At 35.9% G+C, this 26,733-nt stretch overlaps 1 protein-coding gene across 4 annotated transcripts; it reads left to right on the forward strand.

Moving 5' to 3' along the window:
* The first annotated feature begins 10,781 nt into the window (after positions 1 to 10,781).
* On the forward strand, positions 10,782 to 26,519 carry LOC110454843 (sodium/glucose cotransporter 4-like). Of its 4 annotated transcripts, XM_021504585.1 has the most exons (16): positions 10,795 to 10,893; positions 11,176 to 11,249; positions 12,788 to 12,859; positions 13,236 to 13,340; positions 13,934 to 13,993; positions 14,834 to 14,938; positions 15,795 to 15,900; positions 16,354 to 16,434; positions 17,439 to 17,683; positions 18,792 to 18,927; positions 19,114 to 19,221; positions 20,956 to 21,106; positions 22,024 to 22,192; positions 23,312 to 23,527; positions 24,710 to 24,824; positions 26,160 to 26,519. In XM_021504585.1, exons 3-16 carry the CDS (start codon positions 12,791 to 12,793, stop codon positions 26,363 to 26,365), a joined length of 1,872 nt encoding a protein of 623 aa, XP_021360260.1. In that variant the 5' UTR covers positions 10,795 to 10,893; positions 11,176 to 11,249; positions 12,788 to 12,790; the 3' UTR covers positions 26,366 to 26,519. The 4 variants fall into 4 exon arrangements, with proteins under 4 accessions (XP_021360256.1, XP_021360257.1, XP_021360259.1 ...); XM_021504581.1 differs by having other exon boundaries at positions 10,782 to 11,249; XM_021504582.1 differs by lacking the exon at positions 11,176 to 11,249 and having other exon boundaries at positions 10,782 to 10,893.
* The last annotated feature ends 214 nt before the right edge of the window (positions 26,520 to 26,733 follow it).

Below are 26,733 nucleotides of genomic sequence, written 5' to 3' on the forward strand. Positions count from 1 at the left end.
CAACATATGTAACAATTACCTACATAATTAGTAAAACAGCTAACATATGTAACATTTACCTACATAGTTAGTCAAACAACAATCATATGTAACATTTACCTATATAGTTAGTCAACAGCTGTCATATGTAACATTTACCTGCATAATTAGACAAACAACAATCACATGTAACATTTACCTACATAGTTAGTCAAACAGCTATCATATGTAACAATTACCTATATAGTTAGTCAAACAGCTTTCATATGTAACATTTACCTATATAATTAGTCAAACCACTTTCACATGTAACATTTACCTATATAATTAGACAAACAGCTATCACATGTAACATGTACCTACATAATTAGTCAAACAGCTATCATATGTAACAATTACCTACATAATTAGTCAAACAGCTATCACATCAAACATTTACCTACATAATTAGTCAAACCACTTTCACATGTAACATTTACTTATATAGTTAGTCAAACAGCTAACATATGTTACATTTACCTATATAGTTAGGCAAACAACAATCATATGTAACATTTACCTATATAGTTAGTCAAACAACTATCATATGTAACCTTTACCTATATAGTTAGTCAAACAGCTATCATATGTTACAATTACCTACATAATTAGTCAAACCACTTTCACATGTAACATTTACCTATATAGTTAGTCAAACAACTATCACATGTAACATTTACCTATATAATTAGTCAAACAGCTAACATATGTTACATTTACTTATATAGTTAGTCAAACAACAATCATATGTAACATTTACCTATATAATTAGACAAACAGCTAACATATGTTACATTTACCTATATAATTAGTCAAACAGCTATCATATGTAACAGTGACCTATATAGTTAGTCAAACAGCTATCATATGTAACAGTGACCTATATAGTTAGTCAACTACGTATACCATGTTCCACGTCATTTCTACGATTAATTCAATTACTGTGTGTGTTGACTGCACACTACGAGGTAGGATAAATAATGCTACCTCCTCTTTTAAAAGTGCATCAGTCGAATAGCAAACGGGCCAACCGAATTGTCCTAGTAGTCTTACAATCGGATGGGATCGGATTAATCGTACCGATGTATGCTAGTTTGTTATGCATACAGCCTTTAAAACCATTAGGCTTCCATTCTTATTTCCTCTACTATAATTGATTTAAATTTTGCTGGATTTATAACTGTTTTTTCTTACTAAGTTGATTTAGTATGATCAAATTTACCTTTCATAATATTCCGTCTTTGCGTATTGCAGAGTTATCTTCTCTTGGGGGCAGGTATTGATTGTTACGTCACTTGTTTGTGAGAGAAACGTCATCAATTTCTGAGAAAACGACGTAATTTTCTCACACAACCCAATGACGTAACAATCAATCCCTGCTCCCAAGAGAAGATAACTCTGCAATACGCAAAGACGGAATACACACCTAACAGATCATTTAATTTGAAATTAACTAGAACTCCTCAATTTTTTTTTAATTTATAAATTAAGTCAACAGTAGTTTAAACAATTTGGATTTCCAACTTTCTTTGGCCCCTAGTATCACCGACGAATCCTAGAAGGATGAAACAGCTGTACGAGGCAGCGTAAATCATTTTTAACATACCGTATCTATTTCGAAAATGTAAAGGTGTTATCATTTGTGTTTGTGTAACTTTCATCTTTGTAAATAAAAGTTTAAGTCAACGGTTTTTTTCAATACAAATGGAAGAGAGATAACTGCTGTTGTGTTTCTCCATTTGTGATAACGCAGATGAAGTTACTTCCCCTGTGCCTAGACTATCCTTTGTAGTAAAGGTCTATGATGTTAGTATCTTTCAGTTAAAGCTATCATACTCTATAGCAAAAGGATTTTATGTGACTTGACCGTCTTTAAATAACCTTTGGCGTCAAGTATGAGTTTAACTTCTGCTGGGAGATAAAACTACATGATGAGCCGGAGTTATTAAAAAAATGCTAGTGCGCCTACGTTAAGTTAGGCAAGGTGGCTATAAGGAAAAACGGCAACACTTGAAAGTACTAAAAAATAAGTTATTTAATTCAATTCAATTCAATTCAAGTTTATTCGGGGGCCTTACGACCCATAGGCATACATAAATATAATACATAATATTACATACATATTTGGAGAGTGATCTCTCATGACATGCATACAGAACACAGAAAGTAACATCTACATGTATGTATGCGATACACAAACAACATACTGACAGAGACGGGAGGTAACTCCGCGGCAATGTTATCTTGATTGCGATTATATAAATGCCGAGTCAATCTACCAATTATTACTAAGTTTACACCATTAGCAATAATACTTGTATTATACAGACAGACAGACAGACAGACAGACAGACACAGACAGACAGACAAACAGACAGACAGACAGACACACACACACACACCCACACACAGAAGTTTAGGTAATAATTATTTTTCAGTATAGGTATGCTTTTCTTTATAGATACGTACATGCTTTTCAACAATGAAGTCTGCTGTTGCTTAAATTTTACAAATAAATAGTTAAAATGAATTAAAAAGATTGTAAATCGGTGTTTAAAGATTTGAACTATACACTTTAATCCCGACTAAAGAAATTCATGATTAATTTGATGGCATGTTCTTTTTACTCCAAAAAAATATTAATTTTCATCTAGTGTACTTAGTGATATATTGATATAGGTAAGGGAAGCTAGAGTCAAATAAAACAGTTATTCCTGTGCATATTCAATACCCGAAATAAATCACCTACAGCATAAAACATTGGACATTTATTTATTTTCATTAAATCCGACCATACTATGTTTTATGAAACATCGATCTACCATTGGGATATATTGTAGCGATGTAAATTAAATTTATCTAAATAAATGTATATCACATTTTCTTCTGATATACAAATTGGTATAGTTTCCTGAATTTCAATAGATTCAAACTTATCTACTTAAATAATAAAGTTGCTAAAATCGTCGTCTTTTCAAACGCTATTAATTTGTGTATGTGTTTTTCGTTGTAGAAACCAGTGCGCATGCTTCACATATATATCGTTTGTACAGCTTAATAATATATAGGAAATATAAAACACACCTAATTTATCTATTTTTTATTTTAATTGATATTACATACAACAATATGCTAATAGAAAACATCTGCTTTTTCTGTACAGGCGTTATAAAACAAATGTAGTCGTCGGGAGGTGGTGTCGTATTTCTGTGGATACCAAGCTGGTTCTGTTATCATTTTTACATGTGTATAAAATTTTCCAAAAAAAATCTTGCACATAACACCGTCCCCTGGAATTATTTCAACATCACGTACGTATTGTTTGTTTTATGTTTTTGATGTAGAGTAAAGCGTTACTAGGTAGCTCAGTCGGTTAGAGCAATGTTATCCACATCTGACGTCCAGGCCCACTTACTTTTTAAAACTATAAAACCTGTTATTGATTATAATTTGTTGAGTTCATTCTTATTATTTTTATCCCGGTCTGGCTTTGCAGAATATTTTACAGTCAGAACACGTTTGTTTATGTCATCTTCATTATGTTTTCATGAAAGCCCCGCAAGTTATTTGTTTCAAAACTACAGTCATGCCGAAAAAAACCCACAGACTCTTATGCATACTGACCGTTTTGGCAGTGGTACGGGTGTCCTGAAGTTCAAAACAAAATAGGATGTTGAAATATGAAAGGAATCAAATGATTATTATATTTTTGTCGTAGAGAGGGAAGGGCGATAACTGTCGTAGTCGTAGTCTAGTCTGCAAAGTTGAGGCGACCACAGTGTTGTATGTTAAAATAAACAGCCATTGGTATTCTTATAAGTTTTATCATACGTGTAAGTGAATTGAAGAGCCTTTCCAATAAATCGTTTTGGTTTTTTTCAATGTTGGTTAAATAAATATAACCGGATGTAGTCGCTTAGGACATCGTCAGGAGTCTCGATGAAGTTGGGATGCGGTTTGGAAAACCAAATTTTATATTTATATTAAAAAAGTGTAGTTTTCATAGATGAATTTATTATGGATTCCTATTTGTTTAAGTAAATTTACCTTGCATACTTTTTTAAACATTCTTTGATATTGTTTTAATTGTTAGTATTGTTCGATATTACTCCCAATCTCAACACTGAGGTAAGTTGACAAATTTTCTTTTTTTCCTGTAGGTAGATAAATATAAACATTTTGTGATTCAGGCACAGATACATGTACATGTATCTGTTAAGGTGTACCATCTTTAGGATTAAAAATAATAACATTATGTGTATAGTCACATCTAGGATAGAATAATGACTATTTGTACAAATGCACCTGAGCGTACCGTCATTTATACTTTGACATTGTCCTCATAAAGCAAATCTTCTACCTGTGTATGCATACCTTATCCTATAATAGGAGGACAGCGGATGAATTCCTTTTGTGAAAAGGTTAAGTCTAGATTTAATTGTGTTATAGTTAAATGACACTTTCTCTATCAACCGAAATGCTGTTGTGAACATACATCATACATGTATAATTATGTAGTATAAAGTTACATTTTTTATACCAGACGACCTACTTTACACAGAGACAAGATATTTCACAACTACTGATTTATATACCCAAAGACAAATCATATCAAACGACCTACTGTTCACACATAGACTAAATTTACCAGAGGTCCTACTGTACGCACAACACAAAGACAATTGTAATGGGGGACCATAACAGATGTCCCCTAACCCCCGCAGTTTTTTTCGCAGTGCCAAAACATAACAGAGGACTAACTGTACACACAAAGTCAATATACCAGAGGACCTACTGTACATGCAAAGTCAATATACCAGAGGACATACTGTATACACAAAGTCAATATAACAGAGGACCTACTGTACACACAAAGTCAATATACCAGAGGACCGACTGTACATGCAAAGTCAATATACCAGAGGACCTACTGTACACACAAAGTCAATATACCAGAGGACTTACTGTACACACACAGTTAGAATATAACTGAGGACCTACTGTACATGCAAAGTCAATATACCAGAGGACCTACAGTATACACAAAGTCAATATAACAGAGGACCTACTGTACACACAAAGTCAAAATATACCAGGGGACCTACTGTACACACACAGTCAGAATATACCAGAGGGCCTACTGTACACACACAGTCAAAATATACCAGAGGACCTAATGTACACACAAAGTCAATATACCAGAGTACCTACTGTACACACAAAGTCAAAATATACCAGGGGACCTACTGTACACACACAGTCAGAATATACCAGAGGGCCTACTGTACACACACAGTCAAAATATACCAGAGGACCTACTGTAAACACAAAGTCAATATACCAGAGGTCCTACTGTACACACACAGGTAGAATATACCAGATGACCTACTGGACACACAAAGTCAATATACCAGAGTACCTACTGTACACACACAGTCAGAATATCCCAGAGGACCTACTGTACACACAAAGCCAATATACCAGAGGACCTACTGTTCACACAAAGTCAAAATATACCAGGGGACCTACTGTACACACACAGTCAGAATATACCAGAGGGCCTACTGTACACACACAGTCAAAATATACCAGAGGACCTAATGTACACACACAGTCAAAATATACCAGAGGACCTGCTGTACACACAAAGACAATATACCAGAGGACCTACTGTACACACACAGTCAAAATATACCAGAGGACCTGCTGTACACATAGAGTCAATATACCAGAGGACCTACTGTACACACAAAGTCAATATACCAGAGGACCTACTGTACACACACAGTCAGAATATACCAGAGGACCTACTGTACACATAAAGTCAATATACCAGAGGACCTACTGTACACACACAGTCAGAATATACCAGAGGACCTACTGTACACATAAAATCAATATACCAGAGGACCTACTGTACACACACAGTCAGAATATACCAGAGGACCTACTGTACACACAAAGTCAATATACCAGAGGACCTACTGTACACACACAGTCAGAATATACCAGAGGACCTACTGTACACACAAAGTCAATATACCAGAGGACCTACTGTACACACACAGTCAGAATATACCAGAGGACCTACTGTACACACAAAGTCAATATACCAGAGGACCTACTGTACACACACAGTCAGAATATACCAGAGGACCTACTGTACACACAAAGTCAATATACCAGAGGACCTACTGTACACACACAGTCAGAATATACCAGAGGACCTACTGTACACACAAAGTCAATATACCAGAGGACCTACTGTACACACACAGTCAGAATATACCAGAGGACCTACTGTACACACAAAGTCAATATACCAGAGGACCTACTGTACACACACAGTCAGAATATACCAGAGGACCTACTGTACACACAAAGTCAATATACCAGAGGACCTACTGTACACACACAGTCAGAATATACCAGAGGACCTACTGTACACACAAAGTCAATATACCAGAGGACCTACTGTACACACACAGTCAGAATATACCAGAGGACCTACTGTACACACAAAGTCAATATACCAGAGGACCTACTGTACACACACAGTCAGAATATACCAGAGGACCTACTGTACACACAAAGTCAATATACCAGAGGACCTACTGTACACACACAGTCAGAATATACCAGAGGACCTACTGTACACACAAAGTCAATATACCAGAGGACCTACTGTACACACACAGTCAGAATATACCAGAGGACCTACTGTACACACAAAGTCAATATACCAGAGGACCTACTGTACACACACAGTCAGAATATACCAGAGGACCTACTGTACACACAAAGTCAATATACCAGAGGACCTACTGTACACACACAGTCAGAATATACCAGAGGACCTACTGTACACACAAAGTCAATATACCAGAGGACCTACTGTACACACACAGTCAGAATATACCAGAGGACCTACTGTACACACAAAGTCAATATACCAGAGGACCTACTGTACACACACAGTCAGAATATACCAGAGGACCTACTGTACACACAAAGTCAATATACCAGAGGACCTACTGTACACACACAGTCAGAATATACCAGAGGACCTACTGTACACACAAAGTCAATATACCAGAGGACCTACTGTACACACACAGTCAGAATATACCAGAGGACCTACTGTACACACAAAGTCAATATACCAGAGGACCTACTGTACACACACAGTCAGAATATACCAGAGGACCTACTGTACACACAAAGTCAATATACCAGAGGACCTACTGTACACACACAGTCAGAATATACCAGAGGACCTACTGTACACACAAAGTCAATATACCAGAGGACCTACTGTACACACACAGTCAGAATATACCAGAGGACCTACTGTACACACAAAGTCAATATACCAGAGGACCTACTGTACACACACAGTCAGAATATACCAGAGGACCTACTGTACACACAAAGTCAATATACCAGAGGACCTACTGTACACACACAGTCAGAATATACCAGAGGACCTACTGTACACACAAAGTCAATATACCAGAGGACCTACTGTACACACACAGTCAGAATATACCAGAGGACCTACTGTACACACAAAGTCAATATACCAGAGGACCTACTGTACACACACAGTCAGAATATACCAGAGGACCTACTGTACTCACAAAGTCAATATACCAGAGGACCTACTGTACACACACAGTCAGAATATACCAGAGGACCTACTGTACACACAAAGTCAATATACCAGAGGACCTACTGTACACACACAGTCAGAATATACCAGAGGACCTACTGTACTCACAAAGTCAATATACCAGAGGACCTACTGTACACACACAGTCAGAATATACCAGAGGACCTACTGTACACACAAAGTCAATATACCAGAGGACCTACTGTACACACACAGTCAGAATATACCAGAGGACCTACTGTACACACAAAGTCAATATACCAGAGGACCTACTGTACACACACAGTCAGAATATACCAGAGGACCTACTGTACACACAAAGTCAATATACCAGAGGACCTACTGTACACACACAGTCAGAATATACCAGAGGACCTACTGTACACACAAAGTCAATATACCAGAGGACCTACTGTACACACACAGTCAGAATATACCAGAGGACCTACTGTACACACAAAGTCAATATACCAGAGGACCTACTGTACACACACAGTCAGAATATACCAGAGGACCTACTGTACACACAAAGTCAATATACCAGAGGACCTACTGTACACACACAGTCAGAATATACCAGAGGACCTACTGTACACACAAAGTCAATATACCAGAGGACCTACTGTACACACACAGTCAGAATATACCAGAGGACCTACTGTACACACAAAGTCAATATACCAGAGGACCTACTGTACACACACAGTCAGAATATACCAGAGGACCTACTGTACACACAAAGTCAATATACCAGAGGACCTACTGTACACACACAGTCAGAATATACCAGAGGACCTACTGTACACACAAAGTCAATATACCAGAGGACCTACTGTACACACACAGTCAGAATATACCAGAGGACCTACTGTACACACAAAGTCAATATACCAGAGGACCTACTGTACACACACAGTCAGAATATACCAGAGGACCTACTGTACACACAAAGTCAATATACCAGAGGACCTACTGTACACACAGTCAATATACCAGAGGACCTACTGTACACACACAGTCAGAATATACCAGAGGACCTACTGTACACAAAAAGTCAATATACCAGAGGACCTACTGTATACTCAAAGTCAATATCCCAGAGGACCTACTGTATACACAAAGTCAATAAACAGGAGGACCGACTGTACCATGTTGAAAAAACATAACAAAGGACTAACTGTACACACAAAGTCAATATACCAGAGGACCTACTGCACACAAAAGGTCAATATACCAGAGGACCTACTGTACACATAAAGTCAATATACCAGAGGACCTACTGTATACACAAAGTCAATATACCAGAGGACCTACTGTACACAAAAGGTCAATATACCAGAGGACCTACTGTACACACACAGTCAAAATATACCAGAGGACCTACTGTACACATAAAGTCAATATACCAGAGGACCTACTGTATACACAAAGTCAATAAACAGGAGGACCTACTGTACCATGAAGTAAAAACATAACAAAGGACTAACTGTACACACAAAGTCAATATACCAGAGGACCTACTGTACACACACAGTCAAAACATACCAGAGGACCTAATGTACACAAAAAGTCAATATACCAGAGGACCTACTGTACACACAAAGTGAATATACCAGAGGACCTACTGTACTCACAAAGTCAATATACCAGAGGACCTTCTGTACACACAAAGTCAATATACCAGAGGACCTACTGTACACACACACAGTCAGAATATTTCAGAGGACCTATTGTACACACAAAGTCAATATACCAGAGGACCTACTGTACACACAATGTCAATATACCAGAGGATCTGCTGGCCCTACCGTACACACAAAGTCAAACCACAACAGATGACCTACTGTACACACACAGCCAAAATATACCAGAGGACCTATTGTACACACAAAGTCAAAATATACCAGAGGACCTATTGTACACACAAAGTCAAAATACCAGAGGACCTTCTGGACTCACACCAGTCAGAATATTCCAGAGGACCTACTGTACACACACAGTCAAAATATACCAGAGGACCTACTGTACACACCATGTCAATATACCAGAGGATCTGCTGTACACATAAAGTCAATATACCAGAGGACCTACTGTACACATAAAATCAATATACCAGAGGACCTACTGGACACACACAGTCAAAATAAACCAGAGGACATACTGTACACACAAAGTCAATATACCAGGGGACATACTGTATACACACAGTCAGAATATACCAGAGGACCTACTGTATTCATAAAATCAATATACCAGAGGACCTACTGGACACACACAGTCAAAATAAACCAGAGGACCTACTGTACACACACAGTCAATATACCAGAGGACCTACTGTACACACACAGTCAAAATAAACCAGAGGACCTACTGTACACACAAAGTCAATATACCAGGGGACCTACTGTACACACACAGTCAGAATATACCAGAGGACCTACTCTACACACACAGTCAGAATATACCAGAGGACCTAGTGTACACACACAGTCAATATACCGGAGGACCTGCTGTACACTCAAAGTCAATATACAAGAGGACCTACAGTACACACACAGACAAAATAAACCAGAGGACCTACTTTACACACACAGTCAAAATATACCAGAGGACCTACTGTACACACACAGTCAAAATATACCGGAGGACCTACTGTACACTCAAAGTCAATATACCAGAGGACCTACTGTATACACAAAGTCAATATACCACAGATGACATACTGTACACGCAAAGAATCAAAATATACCACAGCGTCACCACACACATTTGTGAATACATCAAATCGTTAACACACAGAGACAAAGTACTTGCATACCACACATGTCAAAACATAAAGCACCACGAAAGCCTACTTTATACCGGAAGTAAAGACCCTCTTACACGGTAAGTATTTCCTGTACCACACGTTGCATCAGTCGTATGTATTAATTCCTATAGAACAGATCATTAGAGTATATTTAAATAAAATGATGGATGATATATTTCTTTGCTGTTGTCTTCTTGTATTGACTGACTTTAAGTTAGTTTGGATTAAGTTGAGATAAGGGAGGTAACTCAGTTAAAACCATTAACAGAATGTAAACGAAGTCCTTGACTGCTTAAGCTGGCATTATCTACGTTTGTTGACAGAACACCGAACGTCATCAAAACGTATTTGCTCAGATTCAAATCTACAAACACTGGAGTCATATCTACAGTTCGTGAGTACCTTAGATAAGATATCGCTTCTACCATAGCTGTTCTTGACCCTTGACTAACATATAATTTGTTTTTGATCGTGGTGACCAGACCAGATAAAGGGAAGAAACATGTAGATACGGAAATGATGACATATGTGTGTTAGGAGGCAAAGTTAGCTTTGTTTCAGTTGTACTCTCAATCATTTTGTGAAGTTAGTCAGAACTGCTTTTGCAACTTTTATGAATTGTTGAATCATACCTTAAAACTACGCTGACACTACTCCTTCATTATCATCATGAAAGCTGGGCTGGATCACTGGGTCGACATACTGGTTCTTGTTGTGTACTTTGTGTTGGTATTACTCGTTGGACTCTGGGTAAGTAAAAACAAAAAAAAATCTCCCAAAAATGCTATTTGTTTCATCGTCCTCAGTCAATTATATATTTGTTTTCCAGTTATTTCTATATCTATAAACAAATACCCGCTTGCAATGACGTTACCATGTATAGTTTGCATGTATTGGTTGATGAGAAAACAAATATCTGGCATCAAATTACCTTGGAGCTAAAACCCCATTATGCGATCATTAATTCAATGGAATAATATGATGATTGTCATCGTCATCCAATCATAGGTCATACATATATATCAGATTAGCTTACTTTTTAATTAAAACAACAAATTAAACGCCCATTGCATTTTTAAAAAAGACAAACATCCGTTTCTTAGTAGGCAGAGTAATCTAGTGGTAGGACGCCGGGCTCGTGACCGAAGGGTTGCTGGTTCGGGTGTCGGCTCGGCACTGTGTTGTATCTTTGAGCAAGCTGCTTTACTCCGCTTGTTCCAGTTAACTCAACTGGAAATGAGTACGTGGTTGGGCAGTGCTAGAATTGTTGAATGTTAGCTGTGAAATGGTAGCATCGGCTGTATGCTCTCCAGGGAGTTGGAAAAAGAATTGTCTGGTTGCAAAGGCCCTATAACCACGGATAATAGTTTGTGAACCTCTTTAAGACGACCTACGAACTACATGAAGGTTGTGATAAAGCGGTATATATCAACCTCGAATTTTTATTATCAGTTTAATTATAGTATTAATATTCAAAACAAAATGAGTGAAAAATAATCCTTTTCATAATTCAATAATAAATCAGTATTTTTCGCTTGCACGATTAGTTTGTCCGAGATCGGTTTTAGTAGGGATACCATCCTTGTATCATACTGCTATATCAAGTGATACTTCTGATAATCTCTAAAACGAAAAGTACTGTACCATAAGTGAAAGTAACAAAAACTGGGTCTCGGGTTTGAGGTATTCGTGGGGCAGTCGCCAGGTACTGGCTGCAAGTCGGTTGTTTTTCTCCGAGAACTCCGGATTTCCTCCACCACCAAAACCTGGCACGTACGTCCTCAAATGGCCCTAGCTGTTAAATGGGCGTTAAACACAAACAAACAAACACCAGTCATACCTCTGTTTCAATGGCACGCTTTGGGCCTTAAGAGCGAGAAATATTTAACATGACCTTTCCTTGTTTCCTTATTTACTCCGGTTTTGCCAATATACAAGTATGATATATAAGTGACATTGACTTCGAGGCATGCACTGACTCAAAAAACAAACAACAGCAATCACACAAAACAAAACAAAATACTTTTTAAACGTTTCAGTCAAGGTAGTCCCAAATATGTCACAACTGTATAGCAACTGGTATCAGCTTAACATTGCTGGATACTGTTTATGCCGTTTAAATGACCACTGTCAAGAGGGAAATGTAAAGGGGAACCTTCGTTAAGTTGTTTGTTCTACTCTGTGAAATATCTTAATAAACACTGCATGTTCTCCTCTTCATAGGAATCTTTTAAACTGTCTCCATATTATATTTTAAAATGTTACCTGGTTTCACTTTTGTATTGCAGTCAATGTGCAGAAAGGAAAAGAATACGGTCAAAGGCTATTTCCTAGCAGGACGGTCCATGCTATGGTTTCCGGTATGATAACTAGTTACACTGCTTTATTGATTGTTTTGGCAGTATTATTCTCTTTGGTATATGTTGATATAAAACATGTATAATCGATATGAAGTAGACTGACTTAATATCTTGAAAGTTTAATTGTACAATTTTTTTTATCAAAAACACAAATGTGTAAAAACAAAATTAAATACTTTTCCTTCTTAGGCGAGTGGTATATTTTCGTGAAATACAAGGAAGCCATCACATGTTAATTCCCTGAAAAAAGTTTTTAGGAAACAACGCAAAATGAGACTTAACATTTATTTCCTATATACTTACGTATATGGTAAACAATGAAGGCATCAACATCTTAATCAGATTTCTTGCTTTGACATATCTCCTTTCTTTCCAGATTGGTGCCTCGCTGTTTTCCAGTAACATTGGGAGTGAACATTTTATCGGTCTAGCAGGTAGTGGTGCGGCCTCTGGTATTGGTGTCGTAGCATTCGAATGGGGGGTAAGTAATTTAAAAGTCTGTCAAAATTTCGGTAGCAATTTAATTTTTTTATTTTTCCCTCTCTCAACCTTTCAAGTAACAATAAATTTGATAGACCAATGTTCTCGGAAAAATGTTATTTGTAGTTTATATTTGTTACACTGTTAGTCTTATTGCATGTCATGCCATATTTCTATTAATACGAGATATCATTTTTGTTGTATGTGTTTGTATGACTCTAATGAAGTTCTAAGGAAACCTATCATCCATAAAAAAGGGGGGTTTTACGGTTAATTGTTTTTTTGGCTCAAATGTGACTGATTGTCTTGATGTGTCAAAATAAACTCGCACAATTATCATAACTTGAATTGGAACGTATTTTAACCGATTTCGTAAAAAAATACCAACGGATCTCAAAATGTTATCGTATATCTTTCATCAAAAACATAAATTGTCTGTAAGGATATTATTCAGCAGTATCAAACATCCATTATATATTTGTGTGAGGATATGACGTAGTAAATAAATAAACTTTCGTATAATGATGTAAAATCCTAGTGAAAAATGTCTTTTTAATGTGTCCTACTATATACCTGTTAAACTATTTGTGATAGGCGGCCATTTGTTTACCGTTACTGGGTTGGGTATTCCTGCCTATCTACCTGTCCTCCGGGGTAAGTATGTAAATACATTTCAATTATTTAAAAGTCTATATTTGTCTCTTTGTTTAGTAATACTTAATTACTTAACACTTAAGATTTTAGACTGACGCAGTTTCTTTCCTTCCAGATTTCAAGTCATTGACTTTCGTTAACACAAATCTTATATTGATTCGATCAATAAAGAACATAGTCGAATTAGCAGTGTTTATTAAGTAGGTACTCATTTCATTTCAACAAATTTTATTGTTCAATGACAAATGGATTTGACAACAGGCAAGCCTAAATAAGTCCTCTCCAATAGATACCACATAAATACAAGTCAGAATTGAAAAAGTAAATAGTATATTTAAAGAATTATATACTCACTATATGACTGAGCTGTTGCTGATACATGTACTAACACCGACATGATAACCGCATATTTCCAACTTGTAATTCTAAATACGCTGTCAAATTGTCATGACACTTGATTTTGTTTCCTTTTTCTATTTTATATAATTTTACAATTTGTATTTCAATGCATTGTCAAAAAAAATGAATAAAACAAAGTTTAAACCAAGTTGTAATTGGTAGAAATTGGAAGAAAGACAAAAAGGTATCTTATAGAAAATAGTAGCATATCTAATGAATTAACCTTTTCGCAGTTTGCTTTTCGTTATACCTGATTGCGGGACGGGAAACATTATGAGGGGTAAGGTATGAGGTACAGGGAACGCTTAAACTTTCGGGGCACATGGCTTTGTCACCAGCCATGTCTTTTATTTTGGGTTTATATATCTCTTCAGTTTGTATCGCTCTCCTCGTGCGGGTAGACAATACTATATGATAGTTTCTGTTTTTTGTCAATTACAGCTGTTTACGATACCTGAATTTCTACAGAAACGATTTGGTGGAAGCAGACTTAGAGTGTACTTGAGCTGTTTAGCCTTATTTTTGTATATATGTACGAAAATATCGGTGGGTACAACACATCTTATGTGTAATGAATACTTTAAATCATATACCTTATTTTATTAACACAACCATCAAACTTATTACCTACCTGCACAACATTACTTAAATATAACTAATTTGTATAGTTCATTAACTTAATTTGTCATACAACCGCATTTTACTTTTGCAATTTTTATTCCTAAAACCATTATTATCAATTACTTTAAACTTTTTGATTTTTTAGGCTAGTACGAATAACATCGTTGGTTTTCATATATGTGTAAATTATATCTCTGACATTAAATGTGGCCAATATTGTCAATGAAAAGGCAATGTGACATGGGAAACTAACATTGTTATACAGGTACATATTCTTTTCTCCTTATAATGCCGACAAATTTTTGTAACTTTAATAACGAACATATATAGTAAGTGGTAGAATTGTATGTACATATATTGTATAAATCAGTGCTAATTTTTTCATAATTAGTTGAAGATAATCTTATGATCACGCACAATAGTATTTAGAAGGTACGGTAGTCTAGTGGTAGAACGCCGGGCTCGTGACTGAAGAGTTGTGGGTTCGAGTCACGTCACGGCACTGTGTTGTATCTTTGAACACGATACTTTACCCCGCATGTTTCAGTCTACTCAGCGGTAAATGAGTACTTGGTTGGGCAGTGCTAGAATTGTTGAATGCTAGTTTTGAGCGACGAAATGGCAGCATCGGCTGTATACTCCCATGAGAGTTGATAAATATATAGGCTGGTTGCAAAGGCTCCATAACCACGGGTAATAATTTGTGAACCACTTTGAGACGACTTACGAGCTATGTTTGAAAAAGCGGTATATGAGAACCTCTAATTATTATTATTAATAGGTTGACGTATACGCCGGCTCTGTATTTGTACAACAGGCGTTGGGGTGGAATACTTATGTATCAATAATTGCCCTGCTGGCCGTCACCGCTGTATATACTATAGCAGGTACTGAGATCACCATATTGATCACACTGATTAACTCTACCTAATTTTGTTATCCTTAAATAATAAGTTATAATTACACTGTGAAACAGTGCTTTTGAACAATTGATTTACTGACAGCTGTACTGCAACCGGCAAGTTTGTGTAATCGTATAAAAGAGGTTTTTAAGCTTAATCGGCTATGACTGCATTGTTATGTTTATTTTCTTTTTGTATTATTTCTTCGTCCTTAAGGATATTTTTTCTGTTTTTATAATATGCATATAAGCATAGATAAAAAATGATAAAATCAGTGCTAAATTGAAGTGAATGCCATGTGGTGGTTTTTAGATCAGAAAATCTTGATTCGTATTCCGGTCACGCACTGATATCCACTGAAACATTTTTGATGAGTAAGTGTAATGTTACATGTATGTTTTTACGTTAATATATTTAAAACCTTTTTTTATGATTCAGGTGGCTTGGCCGCGGTCATATTCACCGACACGTTACAGACTGTTATCATGTTAGGAGGGGCGGTAACTCTGTCAGTACTAGGTGAGCAGTTTGCTGGACCAGTCAATTTTATATCGATTTATAGCCCTGGTTTCGATATTGTTTTTAACTCATTATTGTTTTTAATAATGAATCTTAGTTTACAAAAATTAGAACTGTATTAATATTAACAAACATTTTCATGAAAAGCGATATGGATGCAAAGTAAGGCGCAATTACATTGACCCTTTGGGATCTCGCTAATTTTCCTGACAACATTAATAATCGATTTCATGACGTGTCGGGCACAATGGGGGGTTAATGGTGTTATTTATAATGACAATCCGGGTTTCATATGCAAATGAAAAAAAGTAGTTACACCGTCGCAAATAATTTCGATTGAACTGTCAAATACTTTGTAACATAATTATGTCTAAGTCCAGTCAAAGTAATTCAACACTATGTCGGCAAATTGAATACATATCAAATACATACCATACAGACATACATATTTTTAAATCTTTATATTTACATTCACTCTGCATCGCTATTATAAAGCACTATCAAATCCAGTTCCGTGTTATGAGACCATAACACGGGCGTAGTGATATCTCCACGGGTTTTACTAACTACCGGATCGCTATTTCCCTCCGCACTAGCAAGCAGATAAACAAACTAACCCACTATTATTCAATAATATTCACCGTATTATGTAAGACTATCATAAAATGTGAATGAAATATATTGATTTTAATACATTGATTAATTAAATTGCAGAAACTGTATCGATATATCAGTGTTTATTTCCACGAACTATATTTTTTACGCGGAAAGTCACGAGACAACATTCTGTGAACAATTCCAATGGCTGTTCTAACTCTTGCACAAACACTACAAAATTCAAATTTAAAAGTGCGTTGTGAACTTAGAAATGAAAATTTTAAAAATCAAAAATGTAAATATAAGCATAAAACAGCATTCTCTTGTCCGTGTTATGGTCCTATAGCACGAAACAGAATGCTGTTTAATGCTAAAATTTTTGAAATGTTTAACTTGCTATATTCTAGCCTTTATAAAGGTGGGAGGGATTAGTGGATTGATGTACAAGTACTTTGAAGCCATTCCTGAGTCAGCTAGGACTGTTAATATCACCGGAAATATGACATTCGGAAACACTTCCCACTCCTCATGCGGGCTTCCTCGAGATGATGCGTTTCACATTCTCCGTGATCCCGTGAACTCTGACCTTCCTTGGCCAGGAGTCCTCATCAGGTCAACGTTTGTGTCCACGTGGTATTGGTGTGCGGATCAGGTAATAGAATAGCTACTATACATGTACAGACGCGTATAATCACTTAGGAAAGATTGAATATCAAATTTCGAGATAATTCATTTACACATATAAAGATTTCTAGAGCTAACCGTTTGTTTTGAGATTAATAATATCTCTATATTAACTTGATACGGACAATAATTGCTTCCGGTTTTTTCAATTCGAGGAGGCAATTTACAATAAATAATATTAGTTTTTAGACTTAATACCTCGCGCAAAATTAGACCAATATTGTAAATAATATCGACGATCAAATATTTGTTATCCTCTTTAAAAAATAAATCAATACCTGTTGATATCTTTGCTCTGTTAAAGAATTGAGAATCTAAATTTCTACATATTCTAAGAAATAGAAGACTATGATTCCGGCTTTTGGNTGCTGTATTTCTCTCATTTCCCTGTGTGTAATATAGAGCTGTCCAGTGTAAGAAAGGGGTGTACAAAATGTCTCTATTAAACCCTATTTCACGTGACGTGACGTCGCAATGGCTCAACAATGACGTGACGTCACGAATTTGGAACTCTCCGATGCCGCAATGCGGAAAAGGCGACGTGATGAAATTAAAACCTTTTACGATATATTTACCGTACACGTTAGAAAGATGTGATTATTTTTTCTGCACAAACTTCGCTGCAAATATGGGATGTGCCTAGTGTGGCAGGCCGATTCATTTTCGTCTAAAAGGCGCTGGGGGGAAATGGATATTTTCAAAATGATGGTCAGTCAAAACGCATTTTCATGGTTTATGAGCTTATTCTGGTGGTTGGGATGAGAGAAAAATACTTTCAAGGGTGTAGAATAGAGAAATTCCACCCTCGGGATTTACCAAATTTACCAAATTAACCAAATTTGAAAGAGTCTTATATTCTACCAATTTTGTTGTTATTGTCGCGAAATCATGACGTAATCATATTGTTTCTTGAGACGTTACATTACGGGTTACACGTACAAAGGTTCAACAGTTTATTACAGTGCTTAGTACTTTCGGTATGAATTGTGGAAAGCTTGTGAGTCTTCAATGGCAAAACATAATAAACAAATGATAGCTTGAGCAAAATGGACCTTATTCTCGTTTTCTTCTGCAAGGTCATTGTACAAAGAGTTCTGGCAGCCAAAAACATTGCTCACGCGAGAGGTGCGACGATCATGGCGGGATTTCTGAAGTTTCTACCACTGTTCCTCATAATTATGCCGGGAATGATCAGTAGAGTGCTCTTCCCAGGTAAGTAATGAAGGTTTACGCCCTATCTCAAGTAGTAGAGTACTGTTTTCAAGCAGAACAATTTATGCATGATGTGTAAAATCGAACACATGTAATCTGGATTTGACCTAAAAGTACCATATTCATTATTAATCATTATTGGTTATAATAAAGCACATGTACAAAGTCTCAGAATGTACTTAACAGAAACCGTAGCTTGCAATGATGCTGAGACATGTATGGAAGTTTGCGAGAATCCGGCAGGCTGTTCCAATATTGCTTACCCTCAACTTATACTAGGACTGGCGCCTATTGGTAAGTCATATCTTACAATAAGCACTCCATAATGAAATACATATGGACACAGTCATGAAGAGTGTTTGCTGTATGTATCACATGTGATGGACAGGTAAGCAGCTTTGTTGGCGACACTGAGTACTGATAAATTGTGTAAAATTCGACCTAGCAAGGAAGTGCCTTTTTTCAAATAAATTTTAAAAAAAAGAGTAAAATTTGCCATTTGGATAGATTTTTTTTAAACAAAATCTTTATTTCTGGCTAGAAAAGTATGACAACCAACTATCAGTTGTTGGGGAGACGTTTAAAACAATGTTTTTTTCATACCCTTCGATCAAAATATCAAAAAAATTGATAATTGATATCAGACTAATACAAATGCAGGGTTCTCCACAGATTTTTTAAAGCTGATATGTTTCATTTTTAACGGACGTTCAAGACCGGTCAGGACATAGCACTGTAGCATGCTTAACAATACCATATCAAATTTAGGGGGAGAGGTCATAATGTATATGTGGCCCTTAATTTTTCTCTTTTTAGATAAGTACTTTTGTTTACCAAACTTTTGGTGAATTTTAAATCAAAAGAAAATGAAAACAAAAAATTTCCTTATGAATAGGTTTATAGATAATATAATTGCTTAGATATTAGAAAAATAAGATTAATAAAATATTGAAAGGTTTATGTGTTTTGTACATTGAATAATTTATATGACATATTGGTTTTTTCTTTACATTTGTATAGGACTTCGTATCAGCTAAATGGTCTGGGAGAACTCTGAAATGACAGCTGGTCATGTAATTATGTATTACAGCAAACGTAGAATGCTCATGTTCTACTGAATATTTAAGGCTATAATACCTAATTTTATAGCTTAAACATATGATTTGTGTTGGAGCTATCTCCTTTAATGTTATGTTAACAACAAACACAAACCATTTAATGATCATTGTCTAATAATTCCGAAAGATTACACAGTTAGTTGAATATTTTAGAATGAAAATGCAACCTACACTAATGAAGCATATATCATTCAGAAGATTCATGTAAAAGACAATGTACGCACCAGTTCGTGAATTTGTAGTCTTATATAAGGTTTTTGTATGCACCTTCACCTTTCGCCTACATTTTGGCATATGTTTCATAACATAAAGACGTGGATTTTATTCTTTTGAACCCTTATACCACCGATGAGTCTTAACTTAGATTTACTTGTTTGTTGCAGAAAGAAAGTCGTAGAGCCTTTGGGCTGTTCGTAATCCTCGTTAATAAATAAAGAATTTAAAGAAACTATGGACGAAAATGGTATATACTGCAGTAAAATGTTTAGTTTTGGATTTAAGATGGGCAAACAAACTTCTTTAAATACCTGTAAGTGCTTCCTGGTATTTAGAGTGTTTTTTTTTCAAAATAAATATTACCCTGTGAATATGGATGTACTAAAGTCATATTTCAAAGACTTTTATGGCCTGATGATGTAACTTATGGAGGGGGCGTTGTTGAGTTCCCTGATGCCATATTTTTAGGTTATAGGCATGCGTGGGCTGCTGCTATCTGTTAGGATGGCGGCATCGATGATATTCCTGTTGCCATATTTATGTTTAAGCATGTGTGTTTACTGGTGATGTCTGATGTGAAGCAGTTTTGATAAATTTCCATATTTTTATTTTTATTTTTAATGCCTGCATGTACTGATGATGTCTTATGATGGCGGCGTTGATGATATTTTTGGTGTAATATTATTGTTTTTAGGCATGCGTGGACTGATGATGTCTGTTATGATGGCGGCGTTGATGAGCTCTCTGACGTCAGTGTTTAACAGTGCAGCTACTGTGTTTACGATGGATCTGTGGAGGAAGTTCCGTAAAGAGGCCGGAGAACGAGAGCTTCTTATCGTTGGAAAGTATGTCTTTACTGACGCAGTTTCTATAATTGGCTTTATTGCGTATATTGTGAACTATTGTTCATTTCGATGTCGCTGAATGTATACTTGGTGCGCTTGCCGATATGTTGGTGAGTGTAAGCAGAACTTAGACTGTTTTACATAAAGGGTACTGTATTAATTGCATAAAGAATTTCCACTTTAAAGATGTTTTTTTTTCGACTAGGATCATTTAGAAGATACGCAATATGAGGGATTTTCTGAATAAGAGTTACTCAACTTGACAACATGTTCTTATTGTTATATATTTATACTCTGCATTTATAATTTCTGGATAGCAATATTGATAAAGTGAGGGGTAAACGAGCTTACAACTTTATTTTTACTTCTCTTATCAAGATGATTGCTTTTAATTCTGATATATTGTATTGTCAATCTTGGATAGTAGAAATGATAATGTGTTGGTTAGATCTAGAGATAGAGCCCTAGAACTGAATATTCTCATTTCTGTTGCCAAATACTAAAACATTGTTTTTAAATTATGTAATTTTAAAAAATGCATAGAGAGATGTTTTATTTTCATATCGAAAGCAAATTACTTGAAAAGGGTTTTTGTAATAGTGTCAATGGTAATAGATAGGTGATACGTACATTACACCTCCAGCACAAATGCAGGCATACACACATAGGGAGATATTAGCCAGGTGGCTTAGGACTAGTAGTTAGCGCCTGATAAGGCAGCTCCTGCGAATTCCTCAAAATTGTATTGATTAATGTATGTGCTAATTGTATTAATTGTATATCTATGTACTGTAAAGCGCTTGAGAGTGGCTTATGTTAGCTAGAAAGGGCGTTATATGAAATGCTGTATATTTATTTATTTATATTTTAGTGGTTTTGTACCGCAGTTCAGCACGGTGATTTGTGTATATTTGTAGGGTGTTTGTCATTATCTTGGTGGGTGTCAGTATTGCATGGATTCCCCTGATAGAGGCGGCGCAGCAGGGACAACTCTTTATGTATATCCAGGCCGTCACCGGGTATCTCGCCCCGCCCATCTGCTCTGTTTTCCTCCTAGCCGTATTCGTACCAAGAGTAAATGAACAGGTGAGATACCTGATATTTGGAATGTATTCATTAATATATATTAACAACTTTATGACACTGCCACAGTTTTTTAATGTAGACTGCAAATACAATTGCCTATGTGTTCATTATTAATGTCATCATTAATATGACGTCATAATTGATACTACTTACCCTCCTTGGAAGATGGCTGTTTTATTCATTCAATAAGCATGCACGTTACATACAATTATTTGAACTTTATGCTCAACTTTACATGTATAAAGCAGACTTAATTTGTATTATATTGCCATATCAACATACTCCTAAATAGGTCAATATTAGCATTGAACTGTGTTGTTTTGGTACCTTTGCAGACAAACTAAACATAATGCGCCTACAAAGCTGTGTCATATGCTTAGATATACATACAAAACAGATGAATTGATACTTTGAATATAGTCCATGTTAGTCATGAAAATGATGAACATTTTTCATGAATCAATTTTATTCATAAATGTAAATATTTTATATTTTTATTGATATACATAAGCTCCGTTTTAATCCCTGTTATCAATAATTTATATAAGTATTATCTATGTACTTACCCTCTGGCATTATTTTCTCTTAACTAACATGTAATGCAGGAGAACGTAAATTCCACGCCCATGAATAAATTCATTTGCAGGAAAGATATTCTTATATGACAATAGTTTTAATGAATTATTTTTGAGAAAAAATATCTTTTAGAATTTTCATGCAGAAAAGTAACTAATTTAAAAACTAAATTAACTGATCTACAACGGTTTCAATAGTAGTCGTAGACTAATGGTATGACGTCGACAACGGCGAGTTAACGATGTTTTGAGAAAAATAAACTGAAATGAGACTAGACCGAGATTTGAACCCAGAACATTCTATCACAAAAACGGTGGCTGGTCTGATCGGTGGTAATTTCCTTACCCATTCCCTCTGTAGTTACTTATAGTTTGAAAATCTTTGTGTTTTGCCTGCGGTAGGACAGGGATACTGTACCATGATTATTTTAAAAAAAATATATATATATATCTATATAAATGATATGCCAAATCAGTTGAAATATTTCCATTAAGCACATTGCTTAAAGATAGAATCTGATAAGCTATGTTTCTGTTGTTTAAGGGAGCCTTCTGGGGAATGCTGGTTGGCCAAGTGACGGGAATAACACGGATGATCCTAGACTTTATATACCCTTCTCCTAAATGTGGAGAAGTCGATGATCGGCCAGCAGTCATATCCAAAATCCATTTCACATACTTTGCCGCTATGGTCCTAGTCGAAACAGCTTTGGTTGTCATTTTAGTTAGTCTCTGTACAAAGCGACAGCCGTCCGAACAGGTAATAGTTCAGTCCCCAAAACAAATTTGGAGACCTTCTGCTTTTGCAGCTTTTCTTCACTTCCATCTAGTTCCGTAAAATGGTTTCCGTTCGGACATATCCTTAGCGACTGCTTCACGAATATAAATGAGTATGAATATGTGTATGTCGTTAACATTTTTTGATAGGACATCGAACGGCGGCTGCGACTTCTATTGGCGGGTCTTGACTTTTTCGTTTGGGGCAGTGTAAAAAAAATGAAGTCGATAGTAGTTGAAACATAGAATCTGATTGGTCGAAGTCTAGAATTTGTCCAATTTTGGAACGAATTGGGTTTATGTGGGGTTTAACAAAAGAAACTTTTTTGTGATATCCATTTATCTATCAAAAAGAATAGCCACCATAAAATAGCATCTGATTGATCGAAATTGCAAAATTGTCCATTTCAATAAAATAATTATGACGTTGAATGGCTCATTATTGGTAGTAATTCAGAATTATTATTTTTTGCTCTTTATCAATGCAGATCGCGAATACCATCAATATAGAGTTCTAGTCTTCAAAAGAAGGTTATCAAATATGCATAGTTTGGCGAACTAACTACTATCAAATGGCTCTGCGCTCATAATAACAAATTAAACATATCGATGGTATCATTTCAAACTAAATAATAGTAACATCTGTTTAAATGTCTATAAACTGATTGACATACTTGCAACCTGTTTCATAATATAATTGTAACGAAAGGCAGAACAATATGAATATGAAACAGAAGCAAGTGTCGAGATACCGTGAGTCAGTCCGTCACACAAAATACATGACAGCAAATAAATAAGCTATAAGAGAGAAGAATTTGCAAAAATAAACGATGGGTTTCAAAATCGTTTAGATAATATGCAATATATAAGCGAATGTACAAGACGACAAATTCCTTGCTCAACCATGTGAGTTTTGCCGTGCAATTTGCTTTAACACAAAACCTATTCCCTCTCTTACATCACTTAACATAGATCATGTTGACGTCTGTTCATCTTGGTTTATGTAAAAGATATTGATTGATAGAAAGAATTAATCATTTGTGAAATGACTACAAACAACCAATATAAGATCATTCATTTGGTACCAGAATAGGAAAACATATATATGGCGTAAACAGTTTTACTGTTATAAAACAACTTTCAGTTATACGTTTTACGTTTTTAGATAAAAGGACTTACATTTTGGACAACGGAACCTATTGGGCCCTATCGAAAACAAGCAGAGTATGAAACAACAATCTCATCCAACGAGGACATCAAGGAGACGCCAATGGGTAACCGTGAGTATATTACCATGTCAAGCAGTTCTCTCATATCAATTGTCTGCCCCCTGCATGATGTCGTTCCAGTCATCCATACGAAGTGGATACTCATCAAGATGCGCAAACTCCATGAACTTCATTAAAATGCATCGAACTTCCATTGAAGTCAAAGCGAGGTTTTAACTATCGCGTTTTAGTACATTGAACTTGTACGACAAGAGCTAATTAATACCAAATGTATACACGTTCCTCCTTCTCATGTATAATAACATACTATTGTTATCAAATTATTTGTAATTTATTTTGCAGCTGTTACTGTATAAACTGAAGCTGCCCATGCACTTGAAAATTATACAATATGAGTCGACATCCAATTTTACCGCCAGTAACAAAATGTAGCTTTTTAAAAAAGAGTACGGCCTGTTTTATGATATCAACAGATTGGGACAAAAGCATGAGATAACATCAGCAAAAGTATTGATAACGCCTTTAGTCAACTATTTCATTGGAAAACCCATATGGAAATTCGGGTTGATAACAGAAACTTCTTGGGTCTTTTATTTTGATTTGGCCAAAATATCTCTACGGTGAATTTGGATGCCAAGACCCTACTGTGACCGTAGTTTGAACGTAGTTGACCGTAACTGACCCTATACTTGACTGTAGTGTTAACCGTAGCTGACCGTAGTAACATTGTACTACGGTTAACACTACGGTCAAGTAGGGTCAAATAGGGACAACTGCTAGGGTTGGACTACGTTTGAAGCATGTTCACAGTATTGTTAAGTACGGTTAACTAGGGTCAACTAGGGTAAAGTAGGGTTAAATAATGTTAAATCTAGGATTAAGGGTTAGGGTTAGGGAACTACGTCTAACTCAGTTTAATACGTTTAACTAAGGTCATTTACAGTTTACTACGGTCATCTCCCACTACGGTCAACTACGTGCGTGACCGTAAGATGTGTACGCGGTTTTAGCACAGGTCATAGGACAGCCAAATGTAACCTTTGAACTTAGCCATCTGTAACATACATACTATTATGAACTTTTGAGATATGCAGTGTTATGGTTTTTGCCACTTATTCAACTTTTTTCATCTTTGCGATACATTCCATCATAACACATGTGCAACAGGCAAAAAAGCAAAATTTTAGTACATGGTACAACTTCAAAATCAGCTGCTTACGTGTGAAAAACGAGACTTTGGTAAATAATCATACACATATTGACTGCATTTGTCTAAACGGAGCTGTATAGGTCGCCCTTTCTTTTCCTTTTTGTGTTTTTTCCGGAAATGATTTGGGACAGTGTACCATGTGATGTTTATAATAAGTGAACATATTTGTTTTTCAGGAACATCCCTTGACCTCGACCAGTCTCATGAAATTCATAAGAATGGAATAATACAGAAAGATATTCCCACGGAACACGACAATAGCACGATGAAAACATTATTGAAACAAAAACTGTACATCGATAAAAAGACTAATTACTTTTTGAATCTATGTGCTATTCTTCTTATATGTGTGTTTGTTATTTTATATGGAATTTTCTACTAAATGTTATTTTTTCCTCTGATATATTATGCAAACTTTGTGCATCCCCATAACATGTTTACAATGTGTGTTTTATGACACCTAATGTGTGAAGATTGTTGGTGACTAAAGTTTATCTACATTAGTTGCTGTCTGTAATATTCAGGGTTAATAAAGATTCTTTCTTATCAGTAAATCTATTGATTATTCATCAGTGTAAATATAGGACCCTTAGAGTGTATCTGCCATGTGTGATATAGACAGAAAAACTCAGCAGGAGAAAGAATTTAGCGGCAGGCTTTACCAATAACTTAACTTTGCACATCAAATCCCGAGAGTTAAGATGATTGTCTGCATTACCAAGGATTAACCGGTTATTATTCGTTTTCCCA

Source organism: Mizuhopecten yessoensis, unplaced genomic scaffold (assembly GCF_002113885.1).
Source record: "Mizuhopecten yessoensis strain PY_sf001 unplaced genomic scaffold, ASM211388v2 scaffold8071, whole genome shotgun sequence".
Taxonomy (NCBI): domain Eukaryota; kingdom Metazoa; phylum Mollusca; class Bivalvia; order Pectinida; family Pectinidae; genus Mizuhopecten; species Mizuhopecten yessoensis.